Here is an 18582-nt window from a genome sequence, read left to right on the forward strand (position 1 = left end):
GTGATCAATTCAGAAATGCTTGGTCCATTGATTGTGTCGCTTATCACAAGTCCGGCTCCAGAGGCACGTTCCCCGCCATTTGGGATGTTCAACATATTTGAGACTATTTCACCATCTACCCGATGGGAAAGGAATGGAAAGGGAAAGATGGGACGAAACAGGAGTGGGGTCCTTTAAGGCGCAAGTAAAAATGAAACAAATGTCAAAAACGTAAAAGCAGTTTTCGCCCTTGAAATCAACAAATCGGAAAAAAAAAAAAAATCACGCAGCCTTTTTATTTTGCAAATGAAAAAGCTGTGTGTTTTTATTTATTTTTTGATTTGTCGATTGTAACGGCGAAAACTGCTTTTTCATTTTTGACATTTGCTTCATTTTTACTTGCGCCTTAAAGAGGGAAAATTTCACGATGAAAATTAGCGGGGCACAGATTGAAAAGTGTTCAGATTAAATGAGGTCAAACCAACGAGGGTACCCGGTATAAGCGAAATGAGAGCATGAAGCTCTATACCACAATGGGTTCAAATAGCGCCCTGAAAAGGGGACCTGCAAAACGCATGAGCGTAAATAGAGCATATAGCGCATTACCACTGCGGGTTAAGAATAACGGAATGTTTTTAATATTTACCATACGATAGTTGAGCTTTGACCAGAAGACAGCAATTCTGCTTTGACATATTTGTTAAATACATGTGCTGTGCATCTTCTCTTACGTTCTTGACGTTTTTCCGCTCTGTGCTCTTGCACTCTGCGCAGTCTGCCAGTGGTTTGCTCTTGCATGTTGAGCAGACTGCCGTTCCATCTTCTTCCGCTTTTCTGCCTCCTCTCATCGTTCATCTCTTCTCGCTTCCTTCTCCTTCTGACTTCCCCCGGCGTCGGAGGTTGTCACCAGTACCGGTTGGGGAGACGTCCGCACTGATGGTGCCCCGACTACCGGCGGCTATCGCAGGGGAGATCTTCGTCAGGCTGACTCGAGTGCCGAGGTCGGTCAAACGATTCCGGTTGGGGGTTGACTTCCGGTTCATTAGCGCCCCAACGATACGATGCCAGGCACTGCTCTCTGCCTCTCGCTTCGCTGTTCTTCCCGCCAGTTTCTCTGCAAGATAGATGTTATCTCCACCACCATTTTTTCCACCAGATTCCAAAGATTAGCATCGCCTATCATTTTGCTTACAATTCTGTCTGCATTGAAGTCCTGTCTAAAAGCAGCCACCGCCGCGCTTCGTTCCATGTTGAACCTCGGGCAGTCGAAAACAACATGTTCCGGCGTTTCCTCTCTTTCACTACACACAGGACAGAACGGTGACGGCGCGTGGCCGAACCGATGTAAATACTGTTCGAAGCAAACGTGACCCGACAGGAACTGTGTCAGGTGGAAGTTTACTTCGCCATGCTTCCTGTTTACCCAGGTCGACACATTCGGGATGAGTCTGTGGGTCCATCTACCTTTCTCAGAGGCATCCCATTCTTGCTGCCACTTGTCCAGCGAGCCGATCCTCGCCGCTTCCTCACCTGTCTAGTGCCTCTCCGCTGATAACACTCGATGTCTTCTCCCAGGGTGATGTAAATCGGAGTCATCCCGGTGATCACAAATACCGCCTCCGACGATATTGTTCTGTATGCGCTTGCTACTCTCATAGCCATGAGCCGGAACGTGCTGTTGAGCTTGTCCCGATTGCGCTTGGTTTGCAGTGCTGCACCCCAGGCCGGAACTCCGTATCTCAGTATCGACGATAGTACGCTAGCCAGAAGACGCCTCCTACTGCTTCTCGGACCATGAGCGTTCGGCATGATCCTTGTGAGTGCGTTGGTCGCCTTTGCCGCCTTTTCACATGCATAGTCGACGTGGCTGTTGAAATTTAGCCGATCGTCTATCATCACGCCCAGGTGTCTGAGTGACCGCTGTGATGCTATGACATGTCCCCCGACGGTAATCTCAGCGTTTTTTCGGCAGACTCTGCCCTCATCATCAACGCTTCCTGCTCCTTCATGGCAGCGTTGACAGCGGATTTGATGCTCGTCAGCTTGTTCTTGATCACAGTATGCACATTGTGCCGGTCCTTAACGAACTGTATGAGTTCATCGACCTTATTCTTTACCTCAGTCAACCTCAAGTTTTCTGGTAGTTGGCCTCCTTGAGTGTTATTGCTCGATTTCGGTGTGAACACTGGACTCTGAATCCCTAATCCTCCTTGTGGTCCCTGTGTTTCACATTGCTTCTAGCTACTGCTGGCCGTCGGTATATTCTCCGTGGTATGCAACGGCGAACGCGGCACCTTTCCGCTTTTCTGGAACGCGCTCGACTCCTGCTGCATTAAACTCCATTGTTTCGGCATTGTTTTGGAAATTCTCCATTTTAGTGGGTCCCCCCTCTAAGCCGCTATCCTCGCCCGTCGTAAGTAGTCGCCTTCGTGATCCCATGGTGATGTTTGCCAGCAGTGACGCCATGCTAGGGTTGACCCGGCCCCTTATGGGGTGCCAAGTTCAGAGCCAGATCGGCGCAAGTCAGGAAAGGTTCAACTGAGCCTACTTCCACCAGCTAAGGTGGCGGGTTTGGAACGTACTTGGAGGCCTGCCAAGGTTTTAACGGGACGGGGGCAACCGTACCATTAACCCACTCGCCGTTTCAGGGAGGTGTCATCCATCCTTACTAAGGGTGTAGAATAGTACGACTGTCAGCTCTGTAGCGTAGTTCCTATGCGTGGTCCATAGTCGTGTCCATGTTCTTATGCTGCCAGTCTTCCATAATCAGGATCTCGCTGGCCTGGATCCTAATGCGCCGGGTGGCGCTCCTGGTGATGGGCTAAAGTACTTTGAAAGCGGTACGGGTCGCCCCAATTCAAGGTGTGAGCATGAGCATGAGCATGATTGACCGCCCGCAGATGCTACTCCGTTATTGCAAGAACAGCTGTACTTACACAGGGAACCAACAGACACTACTCGGGATCAGTAGCATCCTCAATGTGTAATTACTGGTGCTCTCATTATTATAACAAACAATAACGGCGCCGGCTGCGTCCGAATGCAGGTCAATTTAGGGATAGGAGGGAAATGTTGACGTGTTACTTGCTTAACGGAAGCCGAGGAGTCCTCTGCACTTCCACAAGTAGACACTGGGAGTTTGGATACGGGAAAGGTTTGGGCAAAGGATTCGTTTTGGTAAACGATAAATATATAATTTGAAATTAATGCGCCTAACCGGATTAGCGATATTACTCGATAAAAGCATTGAACGCCGAACAAGTGTTCGTCGCTCGCCCCGCAGGAGCAAGCGACAAGATCAAAGGATCAAACACTACTAACGGGATCCGCGATACTATTCCACCGTGGTTCGCGAACGACGCGCGACATGTTTGATCCTACCCTCGTCGCTCGCCTCCGCAGGAGCAAGCAACCAGGTCGAAGGATCAAACAATACTAATACTCGGTAACCCCAATTCAAGGTGTGAAACGAAAAAACGTGCTGAGGAATGAATGGTCGAAAGAGTGGAAAAGATGTTCGGCCATTAACGAAGCCTGTGGGGCACCTGGGCACCCCTGACAGTAATTTGTCCCTTACCGCGTTAATGCAGGGCTCTGGCGTGGTGGACCTCTTTTCCCGTGCAACTCGTGGGATCCATGTGAGTACAAATTCTAATCAAAATAGTAGTAGTAGCCCAGGTAGCAGTAGTAGGGAAGCGAACCCCTTCGCAAGAAGTGGGTTAGCTAGGTCTCCGTTGAGGAGAGCGGAAGCAGGAGGAGGCAGCAGTGCACGTAGTGTTAGTGCTGGACACCATATTTCATCCCCGGCTAACGTATCGGGGTTGATGAGGGCCATCAATAAAAGTAGAGATGGGCTCTCTGCGATGGAAGTGGCTGCACAGCAGCTTGACTCCATCATTGACTTTGCATCCTCGAAGTCTAACATCAGCAAGAACCTCAAGCAGGCCCTGTTCAGACTTCGTAAGTCGATGTTGGCGGCCAAGCAGAACCATGCTGAACCCATGGCGACTGTGGCAGCGGCAGAACCCGTGGAATTGAAGGTGCCGAAATCTACCCAGACGGAGTCCTTCGTTTTCGCGGGTAGCCCCAAAAGTGCGGAAGCGAATGCTTACAACAAGCAATCGCAGAAGCGTGTGAGGCAACCGTCAGGGGAGCAGCTACCCGGCGGCGCTCGTAAGGCCAGGCGAATATTAACCCGAAAGTCGGCAGAAGTGCCGGAAAATCGGACCCCAGCCAGGCGTCCCGGAAAGCTGAGAAGGGTGGGCCCGAAAAGGCTGGCCCCTCACGGATTGACGGGAACAGGGGGTTGCGACCATTGAGAGGTCCTCAATCACCACAGGTTAGGGCGGATCGCCCCCTGGACAACCGTAGAGCAAAAGAAGAGTTCTTTTTCCTCTGGAAGTGCAGGAGCGCAGGGATACCAGCCCAAAGAAAGGTAGGAGGGTAGGTGCCAAGCGCGAAAAGGGTGATGCGATCATCATTAAGACGGAAGAGCCCAAGTACTCGGAAGTCTTGAAGGCGATGCGCAGCGACCCGAAGCTCGCAGATCTAGGAGCCGACGCACGCAGTGTCAGACGCACTCGTACAGGTGAAATGATCCTGGAGCTTAAGCGCGACAAGGAGCGCAAGGGTGCCGCCTACAAAAGCTTGGCGGAAGAGGTCCTTGGCGAGGGTGTCGAGGTGAGGGCTCTAACGCAGGCAGTGACTCTGAAGGTGATGAACCTTGACGAGATCACTGACGCAGAAGAGCTCGTCACGGCACTGCGGCAACAGTGCGAGGTACAAGTGCCCACCGCTGCCGTTCGGCTACGGAAAGGTCCGGCAGGAACTCAGGTGGCCTTAGTACAGCTACCTGTGGCGGACGCAAATAAGTCCGCTAGGGTAGGTAAGATCAAGGTGGGTTGGTCAGTATGCTCATTGACCATACACGAGCAACCGGTGATCTGCTTTAGGTGTAGGGAACCAGGACACAAGTCCTGGGGCTGTAAAGGCCCTGATAGGACCAAGTTGTGTGAGCGTTGTGGTGAGGAAGGTCATAAGGCACTAGGCTGCAAGAACCCTCCCAAGTGCTTGATTTGTTCCGGCAAGTCCGTAGCAACAAGCATCCAACGGGAGGCTCAAGGTGCTCGACCTTCAAACGAGCCATAAACGAAAAGTCACAGTGCAGGTAACGCAGCTGAACCTGAACCACTATGACGCAGCTCAGCAACTGCTGTACCAGGCAGTTGCTAAGTGGGGGACGGATATCGCCATCATATCGGACCTATACCGAGTACCCGCTGGCAACGGCAACTGGGTCGTGGATGGATCCGGAAAAATGGCGGCGATATGGACGACGGGTAAATACCCCGTCCAGGAGTTGGTGTCTACTACCTACGAGGGCTTCGTGATCGTCAAGGTAAACGGGGTCCTCTTCTGTAGCTGCTATGCGCCTCCGAGTTGGTCGACCGAGCGGTTCACGCAGATGCTGGACTGTATGTCGACCGTACTGACAGGGCGAAGGCCAGTAGTAATAGCGGGTGACTTCAATGCCTGGGCCGTGGAATGGGGAAGCCGTATCACGAACCAGCGAGGTCAAATCCTGCTAGAGGCACTGGCCGTGCTAGATGTCGATCTGGCTAATGTTGGTACCAAAAGTACCTTTAGCCGAAACGGAGTGGAGTCAATTATCGACGTTACTTTTTGTAGTCCTGGCCTAACGAGTAGTTCGATCTGGAGGGTAGACAATGCCTACACTCACAGCGACCACCTGGCCGTTCGCTACAGTATCGACTACAACAACAGCAGGCAGCGAGTAGACGAAGCGGCTAGGTCAAGGCCAAGCTCTCGTAAGTGGAAGACATCGTACTTCAATGACGAAGCACTTAGAGAGGTGCTCCGCCGTGAGCGTAACCTACTCGGCCTAAGTGGGGACGAACTGGTAGCGGTGCTCTCGCGTGTATGCGATGCGACCATGCCTAGGAAAGTCCACCCTAGGAATGGGAGACCACCGACGTACTGGTGGACTCAAGCGATTGCGAACCTGCGCCGTGCCTGCCTACGGGCCAGGAGGCGGATGCAGCGAGCACATACCGAGGAAGAGCGTGAAGAACGACGGGCGGTGTTCACCGCTGCCAAAGTCGCGATGAAGTCCGAGATAAGGGCAAGCAAAAAGGCCTGCTTTGAGGGACTCTGTCAGAGTGCCAACGCGAATCCGTGGGGCGATGCCTACAGGATCGTTATGGCGAAGACAAGAAGTGCAATGGCTCCTACAGAGCAATCTCCAGAGATGCTGGAGGGGATCATCCATGGTCTCTTTCCGCGCCACAACCCTAGCCCATGGCCTCCTTTTGTAGGACAGCCGGGGATTGGGGCTGGCGATGAGGATAGGGTAACCGATGAGGAACTTGTAGGGATTGCAAAATCCCTCAGCATGGGGAAGGCACCCGGTCCGGACGGAGTTCCGAACTTGAGGGCCAGGTCGCAATCTTGTAGGCTCCCGGGATGTTCAGATCTGCTATGCAGATATGCCTGGACGAGAAAGTATTTCCAGATGTGTGGAAGAGGCAGAGCCTGGTACTATTGCCAAAGGCGGGAAAAACACCCGGTGACCCGTCGGCGTATAGACCAATATGCTTGATTGACACGGTGGGGAAAGTGCTCGAGAAGATCATCCTCAACAGACTGTTGAGGTACACTGATGGTGTAAATGGTCTCTCAAGCAACCAGTTCGGCTTCCGGAAAGGGAGGTCCACCGTAGACGCTATTCTGACGGTTAAGAAAACCGCTGAGATAGCACTCCAGCGTAAGAGGAGGGGGATTCGCTACTGCGCAGTAGTGACTCTGCATGTAAGGAACGCATTTAATAGTGCCAGTTGGGCAGCTATTGCTGATGCGCTCCTGCGTCTGGAGATACCCGAGTACCTGTACAAGATTCTCGAAAGTTACTTCCAGAATCGGGTATTAGTCTATGACACAGAGGTGAGTCGGAAGTGCTTTCACATAACCTTAGGAGTCCCGCAACGTTCCATCCTGGGTCCAGTGTTATGGAATGTCATGTACGACGAGGTATTGAGATTAAAATTCCCGGCGGGTCATCGTTGGATTTGCCGACGATATTACGCTGGAGGTCTACGATGAATCGATCGAAGAAGTGGAATTGACTGCAGCCCACTCGATCGCAATTGTGGAGTATGCAGACTGAAGGGACTTATGAAATCATCGACATAGGGAGAGATATCGAGATGTAGAACATCGAGATGTGGAGAGTCGACTGTATTACCATTCCCAGCACTGGGTCAAACTACCTTTTTGAACCGCGGGCCAAATCGCAGAAATAATTTTGCGTGGCGGGCCACTTTTTTAAAAACAAACATTTTCTCATGAAATCTTACAAAAGTCAGTAAATTAAGTTCATGAAATCTGATAAAAATAAGTGAATGAAGCAAATTTTATTAAGCGAAATTGAAAATCAAATAATTGCTGCCCAGCATTGTAGTAACCGAAAACGCGAATCAAGGACAACACGTCCATTCGCCAACAAAGTCGTTCACAGAATCATTTACGCACGCATCATTTCAACAGAACGGCCTTCAACATCAAGCCCAGCAGTAACACGTCACGCACACCAACTCTGGTTGAACTTATTCTCATTCCCTCTCACACGCATTCAATCTTTGCCGTCACTCAACCATGCTACCTGTACCAGAAAGCAAGCCCAAGCATGTGTTGCTAGTTTCAGACTCACACACTCACATAACTGGTCCGTTGTTACAACAAGAAGTAGAACTTGAAGCAACCGAACGAAGATGAACCACGATACATTCGAAATCTGACACTCTCAAGTATTTCCAGACATACACTTGCGAATTGTTTTATTAAATCATTAATTATTTTTCCCAAGTACATCATTATTACTACATTCTCCCCCTTCTCCACTCTATTCAATCGGAACCTTATCATGACTTGAAATCATCATCCGATTTTAATAAACATCTATTCAAAATAAATAAATAAAAATCTGATTCCGTTGTAAGAAAAAAATTCAAATTCAATTCTACCAACACTTCATCTCACAATAAATTCAAAATTCGTTTCAAATTAATATCCGATCCAAATCCAATCCAAATCCAATCCAAATCCAATCCAAATGCAATCCAATTCCTATCCAAATCCAATCCAAATCTAATCCAAATCCAATCCAAATCTAATCCAAATCCAATCCAAATCCAATCCAAATCCAATCCAAATCCAATCCAAATCCAATCCAAATCCAATCCAAATCCAATCCAAATCCAATCCAAATCCAATCCAAATCCAATCCAAATCCAATCCAAATCCAATCCAAATCCAATCCAAATCCAATCCAAATCCAATCCAAATCCAATCCAAATCCAATCCAAATCCAATCCAAATCCAATCCAAATCCAATCCAAATCCAAATCCAAATCCAATCCAAATCCAATCCAAATCCAAATCCAATCCAAATCTAATTCAAATCCAATCCAAATTCAATTAAATCCAAATCCAAATCCAATCCAAATCTAATTCAAATCGAATCAAAAACTTTATCATCAGAAACTTTATTGAAAATCCACTCATACATAAATGAATGTGGCTAGCGTCCATTTTACTGTATATGTAGATTCGTAATTGAGTTCATCAATCAAAAATCACCTTTCAATCAATAAAGCTTGCCAGGGTTATTGAAAAAAGAAAATAAAATCTGTATTGTTGTCATCTGAAGTAGACCAGTTTTCACTGCTTTTTTTTTATCTTAACATAGGATCATTCTCAGCCTACTCACTCAAGTGCGAGCCTACTGGAATTCCGTTTCACTTTTTTTTTACATACTAGGATCATTCACAGCCTACTCATCTCCTGATAAGCCACTGGAACTCCATTTTTTTTTTGTTTCAATTTAATTTCTCTTCCTTATTTTTTCTTAAATACGGATCATTCTCAGCCTACTCACCACCTAATGAGCCTACTGGAATTCCGTTTTTTTTTTAGCATTTTTGCTTTCATCTCGGACCATTCTCAGCCTACTCACCACCTGGAGAGCCTACTGGAATTCCTTTTATTTTTAGCATTTTTGCTTCCATCTTGGATCATTCGCAGCCAACTCACCACTTTTAAATCATGGTGAGCCTACTGGAATTCCGTTAGAATTTGATACTTTAAACAAATCACTTTTTTTTTTTGATACTTCAAAATCTCATATTTTTTCCGCTTCCCCAGGTAAAATACTTACGCTTTTCTTAAATACAATAACACATTTTGAGTGTAACCTGATTTCTAATCACTTCTGATAGACTTCCTACAAACTGCGCCATTGTAGTAACCGAAAACGCGAATCAAGGACAACACGTCCATTCGCCAACAAAGTCGTTCACAGAATCATTTACGCACGCATCATTTCAACAGAACGGCCTTCAACATCAAGCCCAGCAGTAACACGTCACGCACACCAACTCTGGTTGAACTTATTCTCATTCCCTCTCACACGCATTCAATCTTTGCCGTCACTCAACCATGCTACCTGTACCAGAAAGCAAGCCCAAGCATGTGTTGCTAGTTTCAGACTCACACACTCACATAACTGGTCCGTTGTTACAACAAGAAGTAGAACTTGAAGCAACCGAACGAAGATGAACCACGATACATTCGAAATCTGACACTCTCAAGTATTTCCAGACATACACTTGCGAATTGTTTTATTAAATCATTAATTATTTTTCCCAAGTACATCATTATTACTACAAGCATCAGGATGGATATTATGTGAGTCTCTTTTGAAAATATGTTATAATCTATTACAGAATATTTTGAAGAATCCACCCCAGAAACTTCGGAACCCATGAAAGTAATTCCCAGGATTTTATAAAAATCATATTCCAATTTTTTTCCCAGAATCCGACCTAAAATTATTTGAATGGAACAGAAGTTTTTAAAATCCTGATTAAGCTTTTACTAAAATCTTGGTCAGAATTTCCAAAATTTTAAAAGAATCGTGGATTCTAGGATGTCTACAGAATCTCACTCAATAATCGTTTCGAAATCGTACCTTGGAATCTTTAAGAATGCTAACCAGTATTTTAAAAGAAACCTGCTTAAAATTCCATTTTTTTGCATGAGATTCTGTCAAAATATCACATAGTGTTATTTTGTAACCTTTAACAGGATTTTAGAAAATTACATATTGAATTCGTCAAAAATCCTAGCTAGAAGACTAAATATGAATTCCTATTGAGGATTCAGTGAGAATCCTGGCTATATTTTCCGTGAAAGCCGTGTCAAAAATTCCTCAAAAATTCTGTTCTGGATTTTATTTAAAGCCTGTCTTTTTTATTATCATGTCAAGGATTCTTCGTGAATCACGCTTAGGTTGTGGTAAAATTTATTTCCAAAATTCTGTAAGAGTATTAGCTTATGATTCAGAGAAATTATGTTTGAAAATTGGCAACGAGTTTTGTACATGCTACGTTTTTTTGAATGTTGAAGATAGTCATGGTAGAAATGATTTTTTTTATCTTCTTCTTCTTCTTTCTGGCATTTCGTCCCCTCTGGGACAGAGCCTGCTTCTCAGCTTAGTTTTCTTATGAGCACTTCCACAGTTATTAACTGAGAGCTTACTGTGCCAATGACCATTTTTGCATGCGTATTTCGTGTGGCAGGTACGAAGATACTTTATGCCCTGGGAAGTCGAGAAAATTTCCAACCCGAAAAGATCCTCGACCGGTGGGATTCGAACCCACGACCCTTAGCTTGGTCTTGCTGAATAGCTGCGCGTTTACCGCTACGGTTATCTGGGCCCCTTTTTTATCACGAACCTCAAATTATTACTCTTTAATGAATGTTCGAATCCTCTGAGCAGAATCTCAAATAGAGAAACTTTAAAGTAGATGGAGTACCGTGTACCTTTTAATTCCGCTCCTAAATGCTTATCTCTGACAGATACGCGTATAACTGACACTGAAGAAGACTGCAAGTGGTAGTCGAAATACGCGTATCTGTCAAAGATAAGCAATTAGGAGCGGAATTAAAAGGTACACGGTACTCCATCTACTTTAAACTCTCAAATTATTGTCTCAAGTCAGATTTATGCATAGAACAATTTTAACCGGTATTAAAACTGCAACCGACAGCCTATGAAGCTGCAAAACGCCAAAAATGCAAAAGCAACAATTTTAATCATTCATAAAATTAATTATTTAAGAAGATTCGAAAAAAAACATTACTAAAATATTGGCTTGAAACTAAATTGAAAACTAAACCGATTAGTCTTGGTATGTTCTAACTTCGGGTTAGTAGAATAGTCAACGGGTCAAATACGAGAAGAATCTTCGAGCCCTCCACGGGTCGCACAATATGCGGTCATAACGTTGGGCAGCCCTGGTCTAAAACATAAAGACCACGCTTCATCATCAGAACTAAAATGTTATCAGTAAACAAACTTAAGAGTTCTTGCGAAACTAAGACATTTATAAGAATTTGGCCTGCTACAGAATTTAAGAACTTGATCTACCACAGCTTTTCTCATTTGAGAAAACATCAAACTTTGAAAAGTTTAGGTGTCTGAGAAGATTTTTTTTTGTTATTGTGTTATTGTTCACTTTTCAATATATTATTATGACGAGCAGTTAGAGGATTGAACACAAAAAGTTGTCCTTTTCCAGTGTAATCGATAAACTAAAATGTTAATATTCATATTCGTGGTCTTGTAAATTCGAGGTGGCTTCGGTTGATCTTCACAAAGAAAGAGACTTCTTAATCCATTCGACAACGGACCAGATTTTTACCTTGCGTATAAATTTAGATAAAATTCTGGAGTATAACTTGCAGATTCATGATCTCTTAATTAATTTCAAGACAGCGTACGATTCAGTGAAAAAATGACCTGTGACAACAAAACTGGATATTGACAATGCTCTTGAAACTTTAACAAATTCCATCGTTGAAGCCAGAAGCATTGCAATTCCAAAATGTGAAGTAAAATTTGAACCCATGATTACAGATGATGATCTGAAACTTTTGATCCGTATTAAAAACGTGAGGAGAAGGCAATTTCAACGCACTCGCGATCCTGCTATGAAAATTATATGGCAGGACTTGCAGAAAGAAATCAAGAAACGTTTTGCGCAATTAAGAAGCAAAAATTTTGAAAATAAGATTTCTCAATTGGACCCTGGCTCTAAACCCTTTTGGAAATTATCTAAAATTTTGAAAAAACCTTTAGAAGCCAATACCGGCATTGAAAGAGGAAAACAAATTATTACTAACTAATTGCGAAAAAGCACAAAAACTTGCTATGCAGTTTGAAAGTGCGCACAATTTTAATTTAGGACTTACTAGTCCAATTGAAAATCAAGTTACTCAGGACTTCGAAAATATTCTCAATCAAGAGAACGTTTTCGAAAATGCCTGTGAGACTGATTTGGAAGTAGTGTGAACTATTATTAAAAAAATCTAAAATATGAGAGCTCCTGGCGATGATGGAATTTTCTACATCCTCATCAAGAAACTTCCAGAAAGTAGCTTATCATTTTTAGTTGATATATTCAACAAATGTTTTCAGTTAGCATATTTTCCTGACAAATGGAAAAATGCTAAGGTTGTTCCAATTTTAAAACGAGACAAAAATCCAGCAGAAGCTTCTAGCTATCGTCCAATCAGTTTGCTTTCCTCCATCTGTAAACTTTTTGAAAAGGTCATATTGAACAGAATGATGGCCCACATCAAAGAAAATTCATTTTTTGCCAATGAACAGTTCGGATTCAGCCATGGACATTCGACCACTCATCAACTTTTACGTGTAACATATTTGATCCGTTCCAACAAATCTGGAGGCTATTCTACTGGTCTTGCTCTTCTAGACATGGAAAAAGCATTCGACAGTGTTTGGCATGAAGGTTTGATCGTAAAATAAAAAAAAAATTTCTAACATATGTACATTGTTAGAATAATTCAAAGTTATCTGTCAAATCGTACACTTCAGGTTAATTATCAGAACTCCAAATCTGAAAGACTTCCTGTAAGAGCTGGTTTTCCTCAAGGCAGCATTTCGGGGCCAATATTATACAATATTTTCACATCTGTCTTACCTGAGTTACCACAGGGATGTCAAAAATCTTTGTTTGCGGATGACACAGGCTTCTCCGCCAAAGGATGAAGCCTGTGTGTCATCTGTGGTCGATTGCGAAAAAGTTTGGATATTTTTTCTTCATACTTGCAAAAATGGAAGATTTCTCCTAATGCTTCCAAAACTCAATTAATAATATTCCCATATAAACCCAAAGCTCTTTATTTGAAACCTTCAAGTAGACATGTTGTCACGATGAGAGGGGTTCCAATAAATTGGTCAGATGAAGTTAAGTATCTAGGGCTCATGCTAGATAAGAATTTAACTTTCAAAAATCACATTGAGGGCATTCAAGTCAAATGTAATATATATGTAAAATGTCTCTATCCCCTTATTAATAGAAAATCAAAACTTTGTCTTAAGAACAAGCTTTTGATATTCAAACAAATTTTCAGCCCAGCCATGTTGTATGCTGTACCAAAATAGACTAGCTGTTGTAATACCAGAAAGAAAGCTCTGCAGAGAATTCAAAATAAAATTTTGAAAATGATTCTGAAGCTGCCTCCCTGGTATAGTACCAATGAGTTACATAGAATATCCAATGTTGAAACATTGGAAAAAATGTCAAATAAAATGATTAATAATTTCAGGCAAAAATCGTTACAATCTTCTATTGCCACGATTAATGCGTTATATGTTTAGGTTAAGGTGAAGATGAATCGATGCCAAAACTCAAATATTGAAGACCACTAATATGGAGAACCGAACTTCCATTTGAGCGGAAAACCTAATCGATTGGTCACCACCAGCGACTTACCAATCGATTAAGTTTTCCGCTCAAACGGATGTCTGGTTCTCTAGATTCGTGCTCTTGAAAATTTTAACTTTGGCTTCGATTCACCTTCACCTTAAGTTAGGTTAAGTATATTCAAAGCGTTTTTTTTTCTCTTATAAGCAGGTGAAATCAACTCATCTGTAAAAAATCTGAACTACTACGGCAAATGAAATGTAATATGTTGTTAACGAAATGTTAATGAAATCTTAAATTTGTTTTACCAAATTAGGATGATAGTGTTGTCTAATAACACAGAACACCTAGATATAAGAAATGAATGTAATGTTTGAAATGATACTAATAAAAAAAAACAAAACAAAACAAAAAATAACGACCTGTGACAGATAATATCTGAACATGGTATTCGGCGATACGAATAAGGTTGATACATTAGGGTGAATCAAAATTAAAAATTGTTTGAAAATACAATTTTTCATCTTTACCATAAAAATAATGGTCTGTGAAATTTCCAGCTTTTTCGGTTTTAATTTATAGGTAGCCAAAGCCAATGTAGGTGTGACTTATTTTTTCATAGTGAAAACTCATTCTTCAAACCTTATTGAAGGATGTTGCTCAAGAAACAAAACCCATTTGAACTAATTATGTTTGGGATTTTTGTAGTTGTTTGCAGGGCCACATGAATCGAAATAATAGCAAACAAATTAACCTCTTTTCAGTAGCGCTACCAGGATTTGGGTTTGGGGGGTTAGATATCTTGAAGGTAATAATTTTTGGGAAAGTTGGAAGCCAGACCCCATTCTTGGCTCACTTCGGCAGTGGGGTTTTTTTTTAAAGCAAGAGCGCTCATATTTGGCCACAATATGCATCGTACTGATGCGTTTCTTACACCAAAGTTTCAGACAATTCTACCGAGAAAAATCCCCCATGCCAAAGTGAATCAGGGAAGTGCCCAAATGGTTCTGCACCCAATGTTTCAACAAAAAAATGGGTTGTAGAGTTTTAGTATAAGGTACCGCGGGGCAAGTGGGAACGAAAAAAACGATAGTTCAAACAAATTGTTCAATAAAATTTTCAAATGTCAATATTTTTCAAATCCAACAACACAATCACGTTTTGGCAACATATTTGCTGGTGTGTGCATGAAACTAATCGAATGATTTCGAAATTGTGAGAACCTTGGAAGAAAGTTTTAGAATGAGCCAATGGACGCAGTTACCTCGCTAAGCGGGGCAAGTGGGACACATCCAGTTTCATGCGTCATTCCACATCAGTAAGTCAACCATTACAATAATAGGACTGATAAGTCATAGATTTTTAATTTTAAGTACATATTTGATGTGCATAAGGGATCAACCATAAAATACGTTACGTTTTAAGAAGAAACCCTTTATTTAATAGTATGTCACCTCACATTTAATATTAACTGGAAATTCCTCAATAAAAGCAGAAAGAGAAATTGAACATGTTCAATATATATCATTTATAAGTTGTTGATTAAAGTGTAGCACATAAACAATCAATAATTGACGAAATTATAAATATGTTTTGTTATTATTTATATGCATGGCAGAAAACCACCTTATGGGATGGAATTGTTTTCCATCACTACTTAATTTGGTAGAAATAACAAATAATGTTCAAATAATATAGAAAAGTAATCGTTCTTATGATGCATTTCAAATTTCAGCTGTGTGTTTGTTCAATTTTGAAGTCGTATTTCAAAAATAAAAAATTAATTCAAAAATGAAGAATAATAACACTTTTCTGCTCCCTCTTATGCAATTACGAGGTTGATCTTTTTTTTTATAAAAATCATTTGTTTGAATGTTTTAGTGCTACTCTCTAGTAAAATGTATGAAACGTGTAGAAAAGTTTTGATTCTGGTTTTTGTTTTGATAGGTCCCACTTACCTCAGGTACAAATATATTTTGGGGTAAGATAGACCATCGAAAATTTCATATGAAATGAAAACAAAATACTGGTTTATCGTTAGCAGCTTGTAATAATACTAAAAATTATAGCTTACTGATGGAAATTCGATTTAAAACACATTTATTTTTTGCGAGTCAATGCAAGACGTGAAACGTGTCACAATTTGGCATGCAAGTTGAAAATGGCGCTGAACTGACAACTGTTACATGAACAACATGGTAATAAAAATAACAATATGTTTAGTACTAAATACATTCCTTGTCATTGTATCTTCAACTTTCTAGAAGAATACCCTCATGAAAAACTTATCCTAGTTGAGCTATGACGAAACGCCCCACTTACCCCGGTTTCTCGCTTGCCCCGGGGTACCTTATTTTGTTTTGAATGTGCATACTTGGTTAAACTCATTAAACAAGATTAAAATACATAACGCGTGATAATGCTCAATCAGCATTTACTTATCTGTGTTCGTTGAATATTTACCCTAGCATTCGTTGTCGTCCCATGTTACAGTATTCGATATGCAGAAGGAGAAAACATTATCTGCGTATTTTTTTAAAACTGAAGAAACGATTCTCCGGAAATTCATATGCTCTGAAGTTCGGAAAGTTTGCAATGTAATGAGCAAATTGAAAGATTATTTATGCTGCGGATGGGAGCTTTTTCCCAATATATTTAAATGGATGACTAATTTCTGACACAAATGCTTCAGTTAAGTTTTCAGAATAGGCAAAACAATATTATAGCCTTACAGCACTGAACAGAATAAATTGTCCCCGGGTCGCTTTTCATATTAAAAGATCAAACTTGGAGACCTGGGTCTTGGCTTCTAGTGGGCTTTTTGTAATTTGCACTGATATTCATAAATAAGCTTTCACTCACTTCCCATAGTTTCACTCAGCAGAAAATTCATGATATTTCAAACACAAACTTCTTTGTCATCGTATGTTTCGCATCGTCTGAAAAATGTCTTAACTTTCACTTTGATTTTATTCGAATCCAAAATTTTTACTAAATAATATAGTTCTAAAGACAAGTTTGAATTATTGATCAATTTCGCAAAATAGTGGAATGAACAGTTTTATTTTTGTGTTTTTGTTAAATTTGAAGATTTATTATTACTCAAAAGATCAATTTTTAAAGTTGCGAATTTCCGGCTAACCTATGTATTTCCAAGTTAGGATGTAAATTTTAAGGCAATCCAAGTACTAGAAGCCGAGATCCAATCCTCCAAACTCGACCATTTTTTTTTTTGATAAAACGACCAACTTGTACTATATTCTACTCAGTTCAGTACTATATTATATTACAAGTTTGCAAATATTTTTTTCCCCCCTTTGGTTGCGCCACTGCCTCTGTTTCTTTTCGTTGATCGAATTGCACTCAGCAAATTTCTTTATTATGGTTTTAAGAATGAGTTGTCACTATTGGATGATGAGTTTGTACTTATGTACGTTCCAGTTTTAACATGTTTTAAGCAATTTTCTTTAATTTCTGCATAATAATTTCCATATAAACCTACATCGTCTTTGGGCAACCTTTAAGTCGCCCCCTAGAAAGCGAAACATTTTACAGAACACTTTTTTATGGTAAGAATGGTAAGAAAGATATGGTAGATCAGATTTTCATTTTTTTTTTGTAATTTTGAACCACCTTACTGATATGTACATGCAACGTGGGATGGTTAAAAAAAATCTATGACAAAAGGTCCAAAGGACAAAAAGTCGCAGAACAAAAATGAAGGGACAAAAGGTCGAAAATCTATTTTCAAAGAAGGAAAAATTTTCCACTATGCAAATCATTTTCGACCTTTTTTATCTCGACCTTTTGTCCATAAACCGAAAAAAGACTCCACAGAGAATTTGAAATGATATTTGGAAGATGACTCTTTAGCTGATTCCCTGGTACAACACTTGGAAATAATCAAAATATCCAATATTGAAACATTGGACCAAATGTCGATCAAAGTAATCAATAATTTCAGACAAACATTGTTCCAATTTTTTATGGTTATAATAAGTGCTTTATATATTTTGGGTCAAGTTAGGGAATTATATCATGATTTTTTTAAATTAAAAATCATCTTATCAACACTAAATTTCATCTTACTCTATTTTCCTAAATGGTGAGCTAAGAGAAACGCTAAATATGGATATTAATGTCAAATAAACTCTTATCATTGCCATATCTCCGGTGCCGTGTTATTTATGTGGCCATAGAAACCAGTGTATTCGGCACTGCTCAAAAGTCAAATCAATGAACTCGTGCATTGGTCCATACAGTAGAAGCATTAACCTAAGAATGCTAATGTCGCTACTGTTCGTGTTACCAACATCTAGTTTGCCACGCGCTGACAGCTTGAGTACCGGTCCTCAAAGAGTCAAATAAATTTTAAAATCATCCACTACAATGAAACAACTACAAACAATGAAAAGATACAGTTAAAGGTGATAATAAACTAATTCAGTTTTGTGAGAACAGCGCCATTAGCGTTCTACTACTAATATTTCTATTGTCCATACTTATCGATAACAGTGAGGTACGGTACCTTGGAAGCGTTGGTTATTTTATCTTTAGATTATGGTTATGAAACCCTTATCTTCGTAATTGTTTGACCAACACAGTTCAGATTTGGGAATGGGTAGTACTCTGCGGCAGTTATTATTTATCATTGGTGTTCAGTAGTCCAAAACTAAGAGACATATTATTATTCCATTTCGTTCCGTGAGAAGATGGTGATTAGAAAACTGTACGTTCCACCTGCAGTGCACAAGCATGTTGCTCAACCTGTTGAATTGGTAGTAATATTTTCAAC

General features: G+C 41.3%; 1 protein-coding gene across 4 annotated transcripts in view; it reads left to right on the forward strand.

The window, feature by feature from the left end:
* The first annotated feature begins 18407 nt into the window (after positions 1-18407).
* The window catches only part of LOC5578160 (esterase B1), a 28093-nt gene continuing 27918 nt past the window's right edge, over positions 18408-18582 (forward strand). For 2 of the 4 annotated variants that reach the window (XM_021843197.1, XM_021843202.1), the window contains exon 1: positions 18408-18568. In XM_021843197.1, the coding sequence (XP_021698889.1) occupies positions 18500-18568 (69 nt within the window). In that variant the 5' untranslated portion in view covers positions 18408-18499. The remainder of the gene's footprint in view (positions 18569-18582) is intronic. The other 2 variants (XM_021843201.1, XM_021843198.1) reach the window with 2 other exon arrangements.

The sequence above is a fragment of the Aedes aegypti genome, chromosome 2, assembly GCF_002204515.2.
Source record: "Aedes aegypti strain LVP_AGWG chromosome 2, AaegL5.0 Primary Assembly, whole genome shotgun sequence".
In the NCBI taxonomy this organism is placed as follows: Eukaryota; Metazoa; Arthropoda; class Insecta; order Diptera; family Culicidae; genus Aedes; species Aedes aegypti.